We start from the raw sequence: 16329 nt of genomic DNA on the forward strand, positions 1-16329 counted from the left end.
CCGTGAGCCACGGCCGCTGAGCCTGCGTGTCCGGAGCCTGTGCTCCGCAACGGGAGAGGCCACAACAGTGAGAGGCCCGCGTAACGCAAAAAAAAAAAAAAAAAGGCTTCAGTTCACAAATGATTGTGCATGTGTTCATGGCTCATGGTATATTAAAATTCTACAAGCCACCTGGCTTCAGCAGACAATTAACCACCAATCCTCGCTATTGAATATGGGCAGGGAAATTAAAAACTGGTTCTCTAGTTTGTTCTCTTGGATCCCACAAGGTATAAAAAACTTTCTGGTAGGAGGTTTTCGTTTTCTTATAACCCTTTTCTTTTCAGTCATACTGATCTATGCTATATTTCGTCTAGTACTCCGTTGTTTTCCCTACTGTTGTAAACCTGTGACTAAGACTTTTTTGTCCAAGGAGACCTGGGACCAACAGGTCCGACCTTCCACTCTAATAATAGAGAAACATGTTAAACTTTAACCCTGAGATGAACAAAAATATACACCCAGAAAGAATGGCTTCTTGGTAGGGGTGACATCGCCTCCCCGTCTGGTCAACAGTTAAAGAAGCCCTCCCAAAGTCAACCTGGTTCCTTCCCTTTCTAGACTCTTTAAGGCTGTTGCTGTTCTTCTCATTTTGGCCCGTGTTTGTTTAACCTTTTGGTTAAGTTTGTGTCTTCTAGGCTCCAACAGTTTGAAGTAAGGCTCACTATGGCTCAAGGAATTCAACCCATTCCAGCAGAGAGTGGCCCAGGTCCCTACAGGTCCTTGGAACAGTCAGCGAGGGACTTCTACACCTCTAGGGTAGGCTACGGTCGGCGGCCCCTGTCCAGCAGGAAGAAGTTTCAGAAGAAGAGACCTTCGGCCCCTTCCCCCTTAATAATAGGGTGTAGGGGCTTCCCTGGTGGCACAGTGGTTGAGAGTCTGCCTGCCGACGCAGAGGACACGGGTTCGTGCCCCGGTCCGGGAAGATCCCACATGCGGTGGAGCGGCTGGGCCCGTGAGCCATGGCCGCTAAGCCTGCACGTCCGGAGCCTGTGCTCCTCAATGGGAGAGGCCACAACAGTGAGAGGCCCGCGTACCCCCCAAAAAAAAAGAATAGGGGTGTAGAATCTCTCCGGGGGAATGAGACAGGCTGCGGCCAGGGACCCTTTGCTGCCGCGCTTGCACCTGGACACACCTCTCCTCCAGCAACAAAATACAAAGAAACTGTATGGGACTAAAAATAACTGCGTGCATGACCAGGTGGGGCAAATTCTGGACAAAAGATACAAAAGACCAATAAAGCCCAACTGCCATTTCTGAAGAGCCAGGAGCAAAAACTGGGTGAAGGGAGCAAAGGCAGGGTACTGAGCATGCCCCCTGCACTCCACACCACCAGAGGGGTGGGCAAAACACCTAAGCCGCGCCTCCAGTCCGACCCCTGGACACACCCCCACCCTCGCCCCATATAAGGAACCTGCTCTCCCCACCCTTGCAGTTCCCGAGCAAGCAAGGAAACCTGTTGTCAGTTCTCACTCCTCCTTGCTGCAGCAGGGGCCCCAGTAAAACCTTACCTGACAAAAAAAAACCACACACACACCTTGCAGACAGTTACATACTTCGAATTTCATATGGTTACGATCATTCAACCCTTCAAGATTTGAGTACAGGATGGGTAGAGTTGTTACCGACCAGGGTTCTTGGCCTCCTTAATCAATAGAAATTGATCAGAGGCCAGACAAGAAATTCAGGCAAGGCTTTATTGGGGCCCCTGCTGCAGCAGCGGGGATCGAGAGGAAACAGCAGGTCCCCTTGCTTGCTTGCTCCCTGAGTGGGAGCCAGCTGGTTCCTCTTATGGGGTGCGGGTAGGGGTGTGTCCAGGGGCCGGGCGGAGGGGTGGCTTAGAAGGTGTTGTGTGCAGGCGCATGTGCAGTGCCCTGCTTTTGCTCCTGGCTCTTCTAAAGTAGCAGCTGGGTTTTTTGGTCTCTTTGTGTCTTTTGTGCAGAATTTGCCCCAGCTGCGTATGCACGCAGTTATTTTTAGTACCATATAGGTTCTTTGTATTTTGTTGTCCAGATGCAAGCACTGCAGCAAAGGGCCCCAGGTCCTAGCCTGTCTCACTGGGGCTCAAAGCAGCAGAAGTGATAACAATAACGCCAGCTGGCATGTTCTGGAAGGTACCGTATGGTGGGCACTGTTCTGAGTATTTTACATGGATGTTCACATTTACTTTTCACTATGATCCTTTGAGATAGGAAGAATCATTATCTTCATCATTAGGATAAAGAGAGGAGGTCTTACTAGTTATGGTAAGGAACATAGGTCTGGTTTCAAAGCAGGGCTCTGCTATTTACCCCTTGTGAGGCCTCTGATAAGTTATTTTCCTTTTCTCTGTGTCGGTTTCCTCAACTGTAAAATCTGAATGATTATAATACCTACCTCATGATGTTGTTGTAAAGAGCCAATGGGTTAAACACATGACAAGCGTTTGCCACAGTGCCTGGAACGTAGTAAATACTATACAGTTGTAACTATTACTGTTATCATTTCAGATGGAGAGACTGCCACTCAGAGAAGTTAAGTACTTTGTCCAAGGGCACACAGCAGTGTGGTAGAACTAGAACTGAAATCCACATCTATCTGACCCCAAAGTAAGTTCTGTTAATTGTTGGCTTATACCACTCCAAGTCATAATATTTAGTGCACTGAACTAAATCATAGCAGAAGACGTTCTTAACTTGAAATCGGGTCTCTGGCACTTGGTCTAGGGCAGGCTCTCTGACTACCTTGTGGTATGATTTTGGGTTAGCCACGGTCCCTGCATGGCCTGGAGAACCACCTCCTGCCTCCCAGCACTGACCATCTTTACAATGAGGGGCTGGACAAGATGACCTCTAGGGTCCCATCCAGTTCTTGTGTTCTGTGATTCCAGGAAGAGTTTCCAGACCTTGAGTGCTGTTGGGGCAGAGGACTGACCGGGCAATTTGTGTTCTCACCATCCTGTAGACTTTTTGTGTGGAACAAAAGCAGTTCTCTCTTGACCCTCCCTGTTCTGTTATGCCAGCTCTGGCTATGTGATTCCAGAGAATAAGCAAAAAGTCTACTTTTCTGTGGTTGTGGGTAGTGGGAATATTTAAATTGAGTTTTGTTTTTATACATTTCTGCATTTTCTAATTATCTTTTATAATGAGTATGTATTTATAATTGGAAAAAAAATTTTTTTAAGTCCATTAGCAATGAGTACACCTAGCTCTCATCATGGTTTCTAATATCATTCTGTTACACGATGAAAGGAACCAGGGCTCCTTGGAGAAATGACTGATTCTAGGACTGGGGCAGAACATGTACAAGATGAGCCTGGAGCATCTTGTAGTGCCAGAAAGTAAAGGAGTGCTCACAACACAAAAAGCAGAAAAACCCTGCTGTGATGGCGCTACATCAAAGAGCCATGGGAACCAACTGAAAGAACTCCCAATGGATAAGTCTGGAAATTTTTGAGCAAAAAATAAAGTTTTATTGATTTTTAACCCAAAGTAGAAAATAAATGTCCATGAGTTCATGCTGATATAAATAAATGGTTGAATAAATAAATAAATAAATGGGGGAGAATCTCTCTTGCAGAAGAATTCTAGATAATTTTTGTGGATTCTGTGCCCTCTAGGAAGGGGAATATAACTCCTCACTCCTTAAGTGTGGGCTGTGCGGAGTGACTTCCTCCAAAGAGCACAAAAAAGGGGGAAAAAAGAGTAACTTTAGAGCGGAGAAACCTGCCAAACAGGTCAAGGTCAATATCAAACAGTCGTAAATCATGGAGAGAGTATGTCCCTCTGATAGATGTGGTGACAATGGCACTTTATTTTTGTGATCCTCCTCCCCCAAACCCATAACCCCAGTCTAGTCACAAAAAAAAAAATCAGACAAATTCCAATAGTGGGGTGTCCTACAAAATACCTGACCGGCACTCCCCCAAACTGTTAAGATCATAAAAAGCAAGAGAGTCTGAGAAACTGTCACAGCCAAGAGGCGCTTAAGGCGACATGATGACTAAATGTAAAAATGAGATCCTGGAACAGAAGAAGTTAGGTAAAAACTAAGGCGCTCTGAATAAACTATACATTTAAGTTAATAATAATGTATCAATATTGGTTCATTGATTATAAGGAATGTACCATACTAATGTAAGATGTTAACGGGGGAACTGGGTGAGAAAGTATATGGGAACTGTCTGTACTATCTCTTCAATTTCTTTATAAATCTAAAACTTTTCTAAACATGAAGTCTATTTGAAAAACAACAAGCCAAGGTCACCACAAGTCAACTCCCTGAAGACAGGGCCTCAGTTGTCCACCTCTGCATCCCAGGACTGAGCACAGAGCCTGGCACATCAGTGGTAATGGATATGTATTGAGTGGGGAAGTGTTACCTTGGACGGTATAATGGCGATGATGGGTTTTAAGGGTTTTATTTATCTGGGCTTCTCTGCCTTACAAGGTCAATCCACTTATGTTAGAACTAAAGAAAGGCTTTAGAGATAACATAGCTCCAACTGGAAACTGAAGCCCAGCGAGGTCAAATGACTTGCCCAAGGTCATACAGCCAATAAATGACTTCCAGACTAGTGCTCTTTCTACTATATCACAAGATTCAAGCTGTTTCCTCAGCTGCAAAATACCATAACTTCTAAGGTTCTTGGGACGATTAAATAATTTCCGTGAGGTACCTGGTGGGCATTTCTAAATGACGGCTAGTATTGTTGAGATGGTGATGATGATACATGATTGCAATGTCTCTTGATGCCTTTTCAATCCTATTTTCTGTTCTGCCACACTCAGGGAACTTCAGCATATCTGCTTTCTACTTCTTCTTAAAAGTATGCGCATCTCTTGTCTCCTTTAATTTCTTTAGCTTGAGCGCAATGAGACTATTATAGTCATGGCTACTGCCACCGACTACATGGCTACTGCCGATGGAGTAGGGTGTACTCAGTGTCCCTCAGTTTCACCAGAGGCTCCACCCACACATTCTCTGTCCCTTTAGGGTGGAGGACGGCAAGGGGCCAAGGGAGCAAGTCTCCTCCAGAAGAGAAACACACTGCCTTTGGGGGACAATTTCTGGAAACCTTTCCACCCAAACTATGCCCTGTCTCCAGAAAACTAAATTAAAACGTATTAGTGCCAACAAACAGGACTGGTGAAGGAGTGTTGAGAAACAAGCGCTTGGAAGTTCCCTGGTGGTCCAGTGGTTGGGACTCGGCACTTTCACTGTGGTGGCGTGGGTTCAATCCCTGGTCAGGGAACTAAGATCCTGCAAGCCGTGTGGCTTAGCCAAAAAACAAAAAAAAAAACCCAAGCACTCTCATGGCCCTCCTGTTCCAGTCTGTGCCTCTAGGCCAGGCAGGAGTGGTGCTCACTTGTCCGGGGTGGGTGGGTAAGCACGGCCAGCCTCGCACTGGGGCAGCCCGAGCTGAGATGAGCTCTCCTGGGCTGGCTCTAGAGTCTAATTCAGACCACCTTTTAGCACATTTACCATCGCCCTCCCCATCTCCTGTATAGCCTCCTATGTCTCTGGCCTTCAAAGGGACACAGAGAGCAAGAGAAGAGAGGATGCATGAGTAGAAATGCAGTAGAGTGCCTGCAAATGAGACACTCCATTATAAGAGGAAGTCGTTGGGACTCCCCTGGTTGGTGCAGTGGTTAAGAATCCGCCTGCCAAGGCAGGGGACACAGGTTCGATTCCTGGTCTGGGAAGACTCCCACACGCCGTGGAGCAACTGAACCGTGGGCCACAACTACTGAGCCTGAGCTCTAGAGCACGTGTGCCACAACTACGGAAGTCCGCACGCCTAGACCCCGTGCTCCGCAACGAGAGAAGCCACTGCAATGAGAAGCCCGCGCACCACAACGAATGAAGAGTAGCCCCCGCTCGCCGAACTGGAGAAAGCCCGCGCGCAGCAACGAAGACCCAAGGCAGCCAAAAATAAATAAATAAAAGAGGAAATTGTTCGTGCTCAGAGCAGTTTTTTCAAAACTCAACACTTCTCTTTAAATAGCAAGCTTGAAGATGTACAAGTAGCACTCTCACGAAATCAGCCCTAAGTGACTTCAGAGAACTGTGCGTGGAGTCTCCATTTGTCTTACCTGTGGGCTAATAAATCTCCACCCCCATCAGAGGATCATCAGGTGTAGAAGTTGTTAACTGTGATGTGTGCCCATAAAAGTCTCAGTCAAAACCTCTGCTGAGGGCTTCCCTGGTGGCGCAGTGGTTGAGAATCCGCCTGCTGATGCAGGGGACACGGGTTCGTGCCCCGGTCTGGGAAGATCTCACATGCCGCGAAGCGGCTGGGCCCGTGAGCCATGGCCGCTGAGCCTGCGCGTCCGGAGCCTGTGCTCCGCAATGGGAGAGGCCACAACAGTGAGAGGCCCGCGTACCGCAAAAAAAAAAAAAAAAAAAAAAGCTCTGCTGAGTCACTCCTCCACAGGAGCCCTCAAAATTCACTTTTGCCTTTAGAAAAATAAATAAGTTAAAAGTTGCCTCCAGAGAAGAGTTCTTGTAGCTGCTGCATTGACCAGTTCTCTTGGGGGCATACGGAACATTTTATTCTTGAAAGAAATCTGAGGTGCAAGCATCATGCTACATTCATCTCATGCTGGAGACAGAAAGGGCTTATCCCGGGGTCCCGGGGCCCATGTTGTTTCTTCACTTTGTGCCTGAAGAGCTCTTGCTCGCCCTTCTCTGATGGCCACAGACAAGAGCAAAGTCTGCATCGAACTGTCAAAGAGTACTGTAAGCCAGGCTCCCCTGGGAAGAGCTGACTCAGCAAGAGGAGGGAGAGGCTGCCAAGGCCAAGGCCTGGACACCTGGAAGGAATCAGCTGTCTGAACTGGATTCAGCGCATGGACTCCTTCCTTCCTCTCTTCTCTCTACAAATTTACTTTAAATTCATTCTAGTGGTTGGTTGTTTTTTTGAATGGACATTTCATAGAGAATTGACACAGGCAGTTAAATCCATCAGGGTGGGAGTTACTCGGCACCTCTTAAAAGGGATAAGGGAGAGCAATATGAAACAATGGCCAAATGTATTATGTAAAATGAGCCATTGTCAGTATGAAGCATTTGATACAATTTTTATAAAAGCAAATTCTCTGTATATTTACGCAGATTTGTATACAAAGGGAATAAGTTACCAATGGCTTCATCCCAAATTGTTTATATTAGTTGTTACCTCTAGGAAATAGGGCTAGGAGTAGGAGGGATGAGGATGTAGGACTTTCATTTTTTTATTTAGGCATTTCTAGATTAGTTCATTTTTCTATAAAATTTATAGTAGTGAATAGAGCAGTGGCTGAAGGGACAGGCTTTTCAGTAAATGGTGCTGAGATAACTGCATATTCATATGGAAAAATATTAACCTTGACCTTATCTCACTCCATGTGCAAAAATAAACTCCAGTTGGATTGTACATCTAAACATTAAAAGCAAAACAATAAAGCTTCTAGAAGATGATATATTCATAACTTTGGTGTCATGGTTACACAGGTTTTTATTTTATAAATATTTTAAATAATATTTAAATAATATTTAATAATATTATAATTATTTTATAATATTTTGTTAAGCTGTAAATTTGTCTTTTGTATGTTCTGTTTCATCCCCCAAAAGAGGGGTTAAAAGGAAGAGGAAGAGTGCTTGGTACTCAATGTATCTGTTGAATGGGTTGGGGGGGGGATGTGGGCAGAGGGTGTTACAAAATCAGATAACTGTTAGCTGTCATAGTACCCCAAAGACCGTGACTCACAGGCTTCTCAATGCTTTCTGCTATGATGAGGAATCCATTTCTTCCGCTGAGACCCGCCCCCCCGGAAGACGCAGCACCAAAATAAAACATAGGTATGGGGGCTTCCCTGGTGGTGCAGTGGTTGAGAGTCCGCCTGCCGATGCAGGGGACGCGGGTTCGGGCCCCGGTCTGGGAAGATCCCACATGCCACGGAGCGGCTGGGCCCGTGAGCCATGGCCGCTGAGCCTGCGCGTCCCAAGCTCGCGCGTCCCAAGCCTGTGCGCCGCAACGGGAGAGGCCACAACGGTGAGCGGCCCGCGTACAGCAAAAAAACAAACAAAAAACATAGGTATGAGAGACTGAGCCAGTGAATCCTCTTTAAGCTTCTAAGCCTTTTTCTACATTGCAATCCTGAACTTGGTAAGAAGTCAGAGGATAGGGTAAAAAAATAAGGATAGACTTCTTTTCATTCCCTTTGCAGTTTAAATTTCACTAAAAAAGAGCTTCAGAAAACATTGTTTCCCATAGACAAGAATGCACAGATAAGGCAAAACCCAAGAGCCGGGAAGGAGGGGAAGGCACCTCCAGATCTGTTTCTCAGTTCTCCCTCTGACCTAGAAAAAGGCTCGTGGGAAGCCAAGACGGAAAAGACATGATTAATTCAAGCACAAGCGGATCAACGCTAACCGGCTGCCTTTTGGAGTCTTCCTGACGCCGGCCCTAGAGGCAGAAATTAACCAGGGTCATTCAGGGAGCAAGACTTCACTTGCTGACCTGGTGAGCAGAGGCAAAGCAGCTGCAGTGGGCCTTTAAGGGGAACACTGATGGCGGGGAGAGGAGTGGTATGAGATGGCCCCAGATTTTCTTCAATCCAACTGACGTTTCCAGAAAACACGGGAGGCCACTCTGTGTGGCAGGCCCGGGGTGAATGCGGCAGGTTATCTGTTAATTTAACTTAGAAGTGATTCTTCTAAGTGGCACTGTATGTCTCAAAATCACCTACACATTCATTTTTCCTTTGAATTGTACCCCTTGTATCCTAGCCATATCCCTGGAGTAAGGAGGGACTATTAATAGAAGTAGGAAATGAGATCCTAAGCAATTAAAGAACTTGACCAAACGCCGCCAGTGGAGCCCATGGAGAAGCTGTACCCACACTCCCCAGAGGCTCTGATAAGGGTGGAGGGAGCAGCAGGCAGGAGGCAGCATCTCTGCAGATGTCTACAGACTCACAGGAGAAGGCTACTTTTTTTTTTTTGCGGTACGTGGGCCTCTCACCGCTGTGGCCTCTCCCGTTGCGGAGCACAGGCTCCGGACGCGCAGGCTCAGCGGCCATGGCTCACGGGCCCAGCCGCTCCACGGCATGTGGGATCTTCCCGGACCGGGGCACGAACCCGCGTCCCCTTCATTGGCAGGCGGACTCTCAACCACTGCACCACCAGGGAAGCCCCAGAGCTCCCACTCTTGAAGGGACTTAATACAGCTTATCTGATGAAACAGCAGCCACTGCTCTATGTTAATCACTCTTAGGAAAACATTTAAGTTGCTATTTAGGGGAAAATTATAGTAAAATTTATTTACTTATTTATGAATTTTATTTTATTTTTTTATATACAGCAGGTTCTTATTAGTTATCTATTTTATACGTATTAGTGTATACATGTCAATCCCAATCTCCCAATTCACCCCACCACTACCCCTCTGCTTTATCCCCTTGGTGTCCATACATTTGTCCTCTACATCCGTGTCTCTATTTCTGCCCTGCAAACCTGTTCATCTGTTTCATTTTTCTAGATTCCACATATATGCATTAATATATGATATTTGGTTTTCTCTTTCTGACTTACTTCACTCTGTGTGACATCTCTAGATTCATCCACGGCTCTACAAATGACCCAATTTCTTTCCTTTTTATGGCTGAGTAATATTCCATTGTATATATGTACCACATCTTCTTTATCCATTCGTCTGTCAATGGGCATTTAGGTTGCTTCCATGACCTGGCTATTGTAAATAGTGCTGCAGTGAACATTGGGGTGCATGTGTCTTTTTGAATTATGGTTTTCTCTGGGTATATGCCCAGTAGTGGGATTGCCAGGTCATATGATAGTTCTATTTTTAGTTTTTTAAGGAACCTCCATACTGTTCTCCATAGTGGCTGTATCAATTTACATTCCCACCAACAGTGCAAGACGGTTCCCCTTTCTCCACACCCTCTCCAGCATTTGTTGTTTGTAGATTTTCTGATGATGCCCATTCTAACTGGTGTGAGGTGATACCTCATTGTAGTTTTGAATTGCATTTCTCTAATAATTAGTGATGTTGAGCAGCTTTTCACGTGCTTCTTGGCTATCTGTATGTCTTCTTTGGAGAAATGTCTATTTAGGTCTTCTGCCCATTTTTGGATTGGGTTGTTTGTTTTTTTTAATATTGAGCTGCATGAGCTCTTTATATATTTTGGAGATTAGTCCTTTGTCTGTTGATTCATTTGCAAATATTTCCTCCCATTCTGAGGGTTGTTTTTTCATCTTGTTTGTAGTTTGCTTTGCAAAAGCTTCTAAGTTTCATTAGGTCCCATTTGTTTATTTTTATTTCCATTACTCTAGAAGGTGGATCAAAAAAGATATTGCTGGGATTTATGTCAAAGAGTGTTCTTCCTATGTTTTCCTCTAAGAGTTTTATAGTGTCTGGTCTTACATTTAGGTCTCTAATCCATATTGAGTTTATTTTTGTGTATGGTGTTAGGGAGTGTTCTAATTTCATTCTTTTACATGTAGCTGTCCAGTTTTCCCAGCACCACTTACTGAAGAGACTGTCTTTTCTCCATTGTATATCCCTGCCTCCTTTGTCATAGATTAGTTGACCATATGTGTGTGGGTTTATCTCTGGCCTTTCTATCCTGTTCCATTGATCTATATTTCTGTTTTTGTGCCAGTACCATATTGTCTTGATTACTGTAACTTTGTAGTATAGTCTGAAGTCAGGGAGTCTGATTCCTCCAGCTCCGTTTTTTTCCCCTCAAGACTTCTTTGGCTATTCGGGGTCTTTTGTGTTTCCATACAAATTTTAAGCTTTTTTGTTCTAGTTCTGTAAAAAATGCCACTGGTGATTTGATAGTGATTGCACTGAATCTGTTGATTGCTTTGGGTAGTATAGTCATTTTCACAATGTTGATTCTTCCAATCCAAGAACATGTTATATCTCTCCATCTGTTTGTGTCATCTTTGATTTCTTTCATCGCTGTCTTATAGTTTTCTGAGTACAGGTCTTTGTCTCCTTAGGTAGGTTTATTCCTAGGTATTTTATTCCTTTTGTTGCAATGGTGAATGGGATTGTTTCCTTAATTTCTCTTTCTGATCTTTCATTGTTAGTGTATAGGAATGCAAGAGATTTCTGTGCATTAAAAATTTTGTATCCTGCAACTTTACCAAATTCATTGATTAGCTCTAGTAGTTTTCTGGTGACATCTTTAGGATTCTCTATGTGTAGTATTATGTCATCTGCAGACAGTGACAGTTTTATTCCTTCTTTTCCAATTTGGATTCCTTTTATTTCTTTTTCTTATCTGATTGCCATGGCTAGGACTTCCAAAACTATGTTGAATAATAGTGGTGGCACAGTGGTTAAGAATCCACCTGCCAATGCAGGGACACGGGTTCAAGCCCTGGTCTGGGAACATCCCACATGCCATGGAGCAACTAAGCCCATGCGCCACAACTACTGAGCCTGCACTCTAGAGCCTGTGAGCCACAACTGCTGAGCCCATGTGCCACAGCTACTGAAGCCCGCGTGCCTAGAGCCCATGCTCCATAACAAGAGAAGCCACCACAATAAGAAGCCCGCGCACTGCAACGAAGACCCAACACAGCCAAAAAAAAAAAAAAATAGTGGCAAGAGTGGACATCCTTATCTTGTTCCTCATCTTAGAGGAAATGCTTTCAGTTTTTCACCATTGAGAATGATGTTTGCTGTGGGTTTGTCATATATGGCCTTTATTATGTTGAGGTAGGTTCCCTCTATGCCCACTTTCTGGAGAGTTTTTATCATAAATGGGTGTTGAATTTTATCAAAAGCTTTTTCTGCATCTATTGAGATGATCATATGGTTTTTATTCTTCAATTTGTTAATATGGTGTATCACATTGATTGATTTGTGTATATTGAAGAATCCTTGCATCCCTGAGATAAATCCCACTTGATCATGGTGTATGATTTTTTTAATGTTGTTGGATTCTGTTTGCTAGTATTTTGTTGAGGATTTTTTGCATCTATATTTATCAGTAATATTGGTCTGTAATTTTCTTTTTTTGTAGTATCTTTGTCTGGTTTTGCTATCAGGGTGATGGTGGCCTCATGGAATGAGTTTGGGAGTGTTCCTTCCTCTGCAATTTTTTGGAAGAGTTTGAGAAGGATGGGTGTTAGCCCTTCGCTAAATGTTTGATAGAATTCACCTGTGAAACCATCTGATCCTGGACTTTTGTTTGTTGGAAGATTTTTCATCACAGTTTCAATTTCATTACTTGCGACTGGTCTGATTATATTTTCTATTTCTTCTTGGTTCAGTCTTGGAAGATTATACCTTTCTAAGAATTTGTCCATTTCTTCCAGGTTGTCCCTTTTATTGGCATAGAGTTGCTTGTAGTAGACTCTTAGGATGCTTTGTATTTCTGTGGTGTCCTTTGCAACTTCTCCTTTTTCATTTCTAATTTTATTGATTTGAGTCCTCTCCTTTTTCTTGATGAGTCTGGCTAAAGGTTATCAATTTTGTTTATCTTCTCAAAGAACAAGCTTTTAGTTTTATTGATCTTTGCTATTGTTTTCTTTGTTTCTATTTCATTTATTTCTGCTCTGACCTTTATGATTTCTTTCCTTCTAACTTTGGGTTTTGTTTGTTCTTCTTTCTCTAGTTCCTTTAGGTGTAAGGTTAGATTGTTTATTTGAGATTTTTCTTGTTTCTTGAGGTAGGCGTGTATAGCTATAAACTTCCCTCATAGAACTGCCTTTGCTGCGTCCCATAGGTTTTGGATCAGTGTGTTTACATTGTAACTTGTCTCTAGGTATTTTTTGATTTCCTCTTTGATTTCTTCAGTGATGTCTTGGTTATTTAGTAATGTATTGTTTAGCCTCCATGTGTTTGTGTTTTTTACGTTTTTTTCCCTATAATTGATTGCTAATCTCATAGTGTTGCAGTTGGAAAAGATGCTTGAAATGATTTCAGTTTTCTTAAATTTACCAAGACTTGATTTGTGACCCACTGTGTGATCTATCCTGGAGAATGTTCCATGTGCACTTGAGAAGAAAGTGTAATCTGCTGTTTTTGGATGGAATGTCCTACAAATATCAATTAAATCTGTCTGGTCTATTGTGTCATTTAACACTTGTGTTTTATTAATTTTCTGTCTGGATGATCTGTCCATTGGTGTACGTGAGGTGTTAAAAGTCCCCCACTATTATTGTGTTACTGTCGATTTCCTCTTTTATAGCTGTTAGCAGTTGCCTTATGTATTGAGGTGCTCCTATGTTGAGTGCATATATATTTATAATTGTTATATCTTCTTCTTGGATTGATCCCTTGATCATTATGTAGTGTCTTTCCTTGGCTCTTGTAACATTCTTTATTTTAAAGTCTATTTTATCTGATATGAGTGTTGCTACTCCAGCTTTCTTTTGATTTCCATTTGCATGGAATATCTTTTTCCATCCCCTCACTTTCAGTCTGTATGTGTCCCTAGTTCTGAAGTGGGTCTCCTGTAGACAGCGTATATATGGGTCTTGTTTTTGTATCCATTCAGTGAGCCTGTGTCTTTTGGTTGGAGCATTTAATCCATTCACATTTAAGGTAATTATCAATATGTATCTTCCTATTACCATTTATTAATTGTTACGGGTTTGGTTTTTTTTTGTTTTTTTGCAGTACGCGGGCCTCTCACTGTCGTGGCCTCTCCTGTTGTGGAGCACAGGCTCCGGACGCGCAGGCTCAGTGGCCATGGCTCACAGGCCTAGCCGTTCCGTGGCATGTGGGATCTTCCCGGACCGGGGCTCGAACCCGTGTCCCCTGCATCGGCAGGCGGACTCTCAACCACTGCGCCACCAGGGAAGCCCTGATCCTTCATTTTTAAAAATACTCTTTGGAAATAAAGAAGGATCAAATTAGTAATACTAATACAACACATATGTGCCCTGTGTTACATTTCTATTAGATGGTGCTGCTCTAACCCAGGGGTTAGCAAACTATGATCTGTGGGCCAAACCCTGCTCTCTGCCTGTTTTTGTACGGCCTGTGAGCCAAGTACAGTTTTTATGTTTTTAAATGGTTGAAAATAATAGTCATTTGCGACACATGAAAATTATGAGAAGCTCAAAATTGTGTCCGTAACAGAATTTTATTGGAAAAGAGCCACAGTCACTTGTTCCGGATTATCTAATGGTTGATTTTGCACCACAGAAGCAGAGCTGAGTAGTTCCAACACAGACATCCTGGCTCACAGAGCCCAAAGTAATTACTATCTGGCTATTTATAGAAAAAGCTTGTCAACCCCTGCTCTAAACCCTCAGCTTACTGTACTTTTTTCATAGAACATAGAACTATTGCCTCTCCTGTTACATGATAACTTGGGCAAAGGCGTGTACTTTCTTCTTTTCTTTGGTGATTTGCTGCCAGCACCTAGAAAACAGTGCCTGGCACACATGAGGTGCTCTATAAATATTTGTTGAATCAATACATTTTACAAATCTAGATTTCGGGTCCTGTGTAGGAAGCACCTCGTTAATTAAAGAACATGAATCACCACTACTACAGTCTACTGTCTGTTTCTCAGTAGGTTAAGCTACGGTTAATTAAGACCCAAGCAAACCCACACATAATGAAAGGAAATGCTGACACATGCCTGGTAACCCGCCGGGCTTGGAGACAGAGACCAACACTGTGGTAATGACCAGAGGAACATAGCCTTTCCAAAAAAGTGCCTCATTTTATTTTAATAAATTCCATGATTTTGAATGCATTTTTGGCCCCTCTTACAGAGGAGAGGTGAAGCTGTCCCAGTTATCAAAAAATTCAAATCTGCTCTTCTTCAGCGGACTGCCTGTCAATGTGCTCCCGTCCAGTGTGTCTCCCGTGTCCTGGGAACCACTTCCTGGGTCAAATGACTCCGCTGCCTCCAGGAGCTCCATATCGCTTCCGTCTTCCTCAAAGGACTTCTGGAAAAAGTCATAGATCTTCTGCTGCTTTGGGTCCTTCACCAGAGGAAGAAAAGACAAAGACATCAGCACCCAGGCACCAACACTGACATTCTCTCCACCACTGTGGGACCAGCTCAGTAAACTATCACTCAAGCAGCCTCACTGCCTTTGTGTCTGGCTTCTTAGCTTCTCTGCTGCTTGCTGGGTAAAGAAAGAAAAACAGAAAACGAACGGTTGTGAAAGCGACACAGGACCTGCTCTCACACTAATTTATGTTGGGAATGTTTTCTCCCTTCTAACTTTACAAATCAGTATTTCAATATTGAAACAGCTCCCAAGCCTTTCTCCACTAAGAGGTTAGTTAGCCTGTAATTCAACTCCCGAATTGGTGTGTTCAGCCATGGCTTATACCTAATTCTCTGAGTGGTTATAAAACACACACTTAACATATTGATAAGTAGATACAAGTACCTGATTCTGACTACCCTAAAGTTACAAATGATCAAAATGCCCTCCAACTGCATCTGTGCATTGACAACGATGGTGTAGTGCGAAAATCACACCCAGCTGTTATGACCACGGCAGATGACGGGCTTGCTCTCACCCCTTTGCTGATCTCTCCTCTGTCTAAATTCCTAACCCTGGCCATCATTCAACCCACAGGCACATATTCAGTATCTCCACTGACCTCCCACAGGTCCATAAAACTAAACCTGTCTAAAAACCACAACCATCTGTCATCTCACTCCTACATCCCCAAAGCAGGTCCTGTTCCCTAGTTTTGATGGTCTCGCACTGTTCTCATAGTACCCCTAGCTTGCAATCAGGGCATCCTGACTCCGGATCTCACCCATCAAACTGCATCAGGTTGGTTTCTCCGTCTGTTCCCTCCCAGATACTTCGCAGGCAGGCTCTTTACTTGGGCCACATTGCTTTGTACCTGCCTGAATCTGAAATGGCTTCACTGCACTTCCCACCTCAGGCCTCTTCCCACGTCAACTGCTCACCGGTCTTTTCCAGGCTAATTTTTCCCTACAGACTATCCTCTAACAAGATTTTCCTGTCACATCATTGGGCACCCCTGTGCCTACCTCATCGAGTCTAATGCTGCTTCCCTGGCTTTCCAGGCCCTTTGGAGTCAGGTCTCAACCTAACTGGCCACTATTTCTTTGCTTTCACAGAAGCCCTCCACACTAGCGAAGTTCTTGAAAACTGATCCTGCAAGGACTCTAGATTATTCAATAATCTGTACCCTACATTCTCTCGCCTTTCAGGATCCTAGCTATTCAGATGGGAAGTGACATTAAAGGTCATTAAGGTCAGCCCCACACCAGCCGCATGTCCTCCTCTGTGATATCAGCTTTTGTCTGAGCAACTGCAAGGTCGAGGAAATGCCGC

General features: G+C 43.9%; 1 protein-coding gene across 3 annotated transcripts in view; it reads right to left on the reverse strand.

Annotated features, from left to right (window-relative positions):
• Positions 1–14100: 14100 nt before the first annotated feature.
• SMARCAL1 (SNF2 related chromatin remodeling annealing helicase 1) overlaps positions 14101–16329 on the reverse strand; it is a 53585-nt gene continuing 51356 nt past the window's right edge. For 2 of the 3 annotated variants that reach the window (XM_027121995.1, XM_027121977.1), the window contains one exon: positions 14698–14985. In XM_027121995.1, the coding sequence (XP_026977796.1) occupies positions 14767–14985 (219 nt within the window). In that variant the 3' untranslated portion in view covers positions 14698–14766. Of the gene's footprint in view, positions 14986–16329 lie in introns of all 3 variants that reach the window. The other variant, XM_027121985.1, reaches the window with a different exon arrangement.

Source organism: Aethalodelphis obliquidens, unplaced genomic scaffold (assembly GCF_003676395.1).
Source record: "Aethalodelphis obliquidens isolate GAN/ISIS:26980383/991018 unplaced genomic scaffold, ASM367639v1 scaffold2, whole genome shotgun sequence".
Classification (NCBI taxonomy): domain Eukaryota; kingdom Metazoa; phylum Chordata; class Mammalia; order Artiodactyla; family Delphinidae; genus Aethalodelphis; species Aethalodelphis obliquidens.